This window comes from Sinocyclocheilus rhinocerous, unplaced genomic scaffold, assembly GCF_001515625.1.
Source record: "Sinocyclocheilus rhinocerous isolate Xijiao unplaced genomic scaffold, SAMN03320098_v1.1 scaffold368, whole genome shotgun sequence".
NCBI lineage: Eukaryota > Metazoa > Chordata > Actinopteri > Cypriniformes > Cyprinidae > Sinocyclocheilus > Sinocyclocheilus rhinocerous.
The window spans coordinates 585,846-590,466 of NW_015664681.1; the positions used below are offsets into that span (position 1 = coordinate 585,846).

The window sequence follows — 4,621 nt, forward strand, 5'->3', positions numbered from 1 at the left end:
TAAAGCGTTCCAAATAACGGCATTTTATATTCTAAATGTTTTCTTAATAAGAATGCTTGTTGTCATTTAGTATAATATAATCTAAGTATAATTTGCAGAATCAAGAAACAACAGTAGCCTAAAAACGTAAGCCTATATCTTGGTTGAAATGCTAAACGTTTATAAAACTGTCACAAAACAAGTTCTCGTTCAAAAAGTCGGCGAGTTGTTGACTCGATAACCGTTCTTCTTACTAATTCAGTGTACTGATTCTGGTCGGATTTGTGCAGCGGTTCAACCAGTTCATTAAAAAAAAAAAAAAAAAAGATCCGACTCAAAAGAACCATTCGTTCACGAATCGGACATCGCTACTTGGCTGGGGGTGCGAGGGGCGGGTGTTGTTGGTATAAATTGCCTCTCACTACATATACCTTGCCTGTCCTCTGAACTTTGAGACAGCCACAAGCATCACTCAAAGAAATGCAACAGATTGGAAATTAAACAAAGCAACTCTTTAGTACAACAACTAGTAAACGCCGTTTTCCACAAACCGACTAGCATGGATGATTACCATCTATTCTGTGCATCGTGCCGAAAAACGGGGGAAAAACAAACAACGGTAAGAGAAAGTGACAATGACATGACTGAGGTTGCAGTATGTATTCGCATAGTTTCATCGTTTCTACGTAATAACAGTTGCATGTTTAGGAATATTCATGACGATATGTAAAACTTAGAGAAAAGCTGGGAGAATCGTCATTGTTTTAAGCGTATAGCCGTTTCTTGATTGTATCACTGATAAGGATAATAGCGTCTAAACGGTTACTTTGAACTTTTTGTGTCACTCTTTGCTCTCGTGATTGAAATCAGCACAATCACACCAGTAACCTCTGTTAAACGATACGGGTTGACTACGGATCTATGAACCGACTCACACTCAAATGTGTTTTCATTTCACAGATGCTCTCACTGATACTCTTCATTCTGTCATTGTTCATGGTCGCATCCCCCGTAAGAACAGGGGAGACTCTTTGCGGTGGAGAACTAGTGGATACTCTTCAGTTCGTGTGTGGGGAAGATGGTTTTTTTATCGGTAAGTGTAACTCTGACAGTGCTGTGTGATGGTTGTCAGGAATTCTAAACATGTACATAGCTATTTGTCTTGTAGAAGTAGTCATAGTATGGCATTGTCATCTGTCTTGTCTTTCAAATTGCTGTTTGTATAGTTACATGTGCACTAATGACTGTCTCAATGAGGGTGTTTATTAAAGAGGAAACGTGCCTCTTATTGCTTTCTAGCAAGTATTACCAGTGAAAGCCATTAGTGCTGTTAATTGCTGTTAAATGTCAGTATTTTGGGGAAACAAGGAATTTGTGTCTGCAAGTTTAGTTGTTTGCAAAAGATTTCTCTCTCTCTCTCTCTCTCTCTCTCTCTCTCTCGTATGCCCCCTATATTCCTATCAGATTATGGTGGACTTCCCCCTTTTGTACTTCTGCTGTTCTATCTTTTATCTCTGTTTAGTAGGCAAATGGCAAGGTTAAAGGATCCATTTTGCTAGCTATTCACACATCCCTGGGAACACAAAACAATATTTGTTTTTCTGTGTACTGTTCTTTGTGATATTCTAAAGTCCTTATCAAATCGGTTAGTGCCAGAAATAAAAAGGGAGTCACAAAACAGGAAGGAAAGAAGGGATCTGTTGATGCAGTCTCCGATTTCAGAAATCCTAGGAACATGCCTGCAGCCACATGTGGGATTTGGTGAAATATAAACAATAGGGTGTGAATTGGTAGCGTTGGTCGCTTTCCAGGGGAACCCCGGAGTTGATAGCTTACCTTCTCTTCCCCCACCCAGGCAGGCCGAACAGATCAAACAGCCGCCGTCCTCAGAGTGGAATAGTGGAAGAATGCTGCTTTCGGAGCTGCGAGCTGCGTCTGCTGCAGCAGTACTGCGCAAAGCCCGTGAAGTCCGAGCGAGATGTTTCCTCCAGTTCGCTGCAGGCCTTCACAGTATCGCAGGCTCTTCACAAGGTACATGGAGCTGTTTATCTCCCCCTCCCCCAGTCGAAAGCCCAGCACAATGATGTTGCTGAACCCACAAACACAGACTCAGACTAGACGGGCTAGTCAGACACGCGGCCTGTTTTTATCACACCAAAATCAATATTAACCACGTCTCCACTCTCAGAATCGCTGAGCAATGTAGAAAATGGCAGAGATCATCAGAAAGCTGTAGACTGCATTAAAGATGATGTAGGAACAAGGCCGAGGGAGATAGTTAGTTACACAAACAAAAGCCAATGGTAACACCATAAAACTCTATTGGACAGCATGTGCAATGATGTCATTATTCCAAGCACCAAAACAAGTACAAGTGTTATGCCGCATTCTGGCAAAATTTTGTGCCATGTGCTCTTGGCATGGAAATATGTTAAGCATTGGCAAGACAGTTGGCCAGCTGGCCATGGCTTGGATTTGAAAATAACAAAAACAAACAACACAATAGTCAGCCCCACTTGAGAACAGTACGTTCACACTCGTAAATCGAGGAGGGTATTGTTTCTCTCGCCCTTTTCAACAAATAAGAGTCTGACTTTGGTCAGTCTATTTGGGATGTGTTTAATGTACTGGGGTAAGAGTAGCCTATGTTTGTGACACATCCGATTTGAAGCCACCCTTTGGCTTTGTTCATAATTATATTGAAGTTTACATGCACACATTTTTCAGACACTATTTACATTGCATTCAAGATGCACATTTCATCAGTTCAACCCATGACCTTTCTGTTGGTAGCACGATGCTCTATTGTTTGAGCTACGGTGTTTCAAAATTTCAAAGTCAATGAATTACAGAATCTACAGCAAGTTCTTCTGTTTTGCAGGACATCCCAGGAGGGCCTCTTGGTGTGAAGTATTCCAAATATGAAGTATGGCAAAGAAAGCCTGCCCAGAGATTAAGGAGAGGGGTCCCATCCATCCTGCTTGCCAGAAAGTTTAGGAGGCAGGTGGAGAAAATCCAAGACGAGGAGCAAGCCAGTTTCCACCGGCCCCTCATGACCCTTCCCAACAGACGTCCTGCCATCCTTCCACACATTCAGATCAACACGTCCCACAAATGATGGCCACCTTTCCCAAATGGGAACAAAGAAGGGATTATAGCCAAGTCTTGGTCAGTAGAGGCACTTTTTTCATGAGTCATACCACTCGCCCACCGTCTTTCTCAAATCCAGATTATGAACACTCTGTGTTATCAGCCTTCGAAACACTAGAAGTTAACGTTGAAAGTGAATGTAATGGGACAAGAGAGATGAATGCAGTCTTGATGAATATCATGGGGATGCCCAGAACTGATGCTGAGGAAGCTGCCACAACGCAAATGTCAAAAGTCTGCCTTCTGCAAAAGCATTTATGGTTCTGTCTTGCTTGCACCCTATTTTAGATGTCATATTTTATGGAATGAATTTATCGAGATTAGAGTCCTTTACCTGCACCTTTAAAATGCCACAACTGTGGCATAAAGACAGAAGAAAAGTAAGGAAAATGTTGGCTGGCTGTGCAAAGCCAAGGACTGATGTTAACAGCACTATTTTTATGGACTGCTAAATATGATAACATTATGGTGCTAACTTGGACTCAAAAGGAGTTTGCTAAAGAGTTTTTCCGTTTTAGGAAAAAAATAAGATCGTATTCAAAAGACAATTCAGTAAGACTGGTTGTTTGGAGATGAGCTCAACCAGGAAAAACTGTATCTGTTCTTGGCTGTTCAAGATCCATAATCTGTGCCCTGGAGAATGAAGGTGAAGCCTTTGCTATCAAATGACATAGCATTGCAATGGAAGTCAAAAAACATCACAAAAATATCAATCTGATATCATATCTGAGGACTTCTGCAATCAAGTCATCTTGGACTTTGGACAAGAGCAGTCTGACATGTTTTGAGGTGTCATATATTGTATCCATAACTTTCCAGTTTGAGTTTCTGCCATTTTATCTTTGCAAATCGTCTTCACTGTTATTTAGACAGTATTTTACACATATACACACAAAATATCGAACAATCTTTTTAAAGGGAAAATCAGCAATATCCTCTAGCATATTTTCAACATACAATCATAGTATTCCAGTGCTTTTGCTTTAAAAAAAATACTTGAATATGTATGAATAGTCTCATAAAATGTTTTCATTGACCCTAGTATGACCGGTCTTGCAAATTGAGCCACCAAACATTATCTTTAAGTAATGGCACTGTATCAAGGCGTTATTTATTTTGATGTAACCCATAAAATTCAGTCCCAATGAAAGATTACATGCACAACTGGTAGTTTTTTGTATATTATCTTTTTTAGTTGTTCTGCTTATGTATGTAGATGCTATGTACCAAAAAATTTGATGTCTCCTTTTATAAGTAAAGTCAATGGAAGCTTCTAAAGTCGTCCTGACTCACTTTTTCAAAAGCTTATTTTACTGCATGTTGCCTAATCTAAAATAGGTGGATGAGTCTATAGCTTTTGGAATGCATTTGGAGCGGCAAAATAAGTGCATACGTACACAGGCAGTGACCTGGCTGCCCTAAGGGAAGGGTGAAGGCTGGGGAACACTAACTCTTGATGATTTGCTGACTAACCTTGACGAAATGCCATAGG

The 4,621-nt window shown here is 40.5% G+C and overlaps 1 protein-coding gene across 1 annotated transcript; it reads left to right on the forward strand.

Annotated features, from left to right (window-relative positions):
• The first annotated feature begins 369 nt into the window (after positions 1-369).
• LOC107730252 (insulin-like growth factor II) lies at positions 370-4,403 on the forward strand. Its single transcript, XM_016541025.1, has 4 exons — positions 370-598; positions 940-1,072; positions 1,835-2,010; positions 2,861-4,403. Exons 1-4 carry the CDS (start codon positions 539-541, stop codon positions 3,095-3,097), a joined length of 606 nt encoding a protein of 201 aa, XP_016396511.1. The 5' UTR covers positions 370-538; the 3' UTR covers positions 3,098-4,403.
• The last annotated feature ends 218 nt before the right edge of the window (positions 4,404-4,621 follow it).

Excerpts from the sequence above, each read along its gene's own strand:
- LOC107730252 (XM_016541025.1), top strand. The coding sequence starts at position 539 with ATGGATGATTACCATCTATTCTGTGCATCGTGCCGAAAAACGGGGGAA. Across the intron at positions 599-939 it reads CGGGGGAAAAACAAACAACG|ATGCTCTCACTGATACTCTT; the intron begins GTAAGAGAAAGT and ends TTCATTTCACAG. Across the intron at positions 1,073-1,834 it reads GGAAGATGGTTTTTTTATCG|GCAGGCCGAACAGATCAAAC; the intron begins GTAAGTGTAACT and ends TCCCCCACCCAG.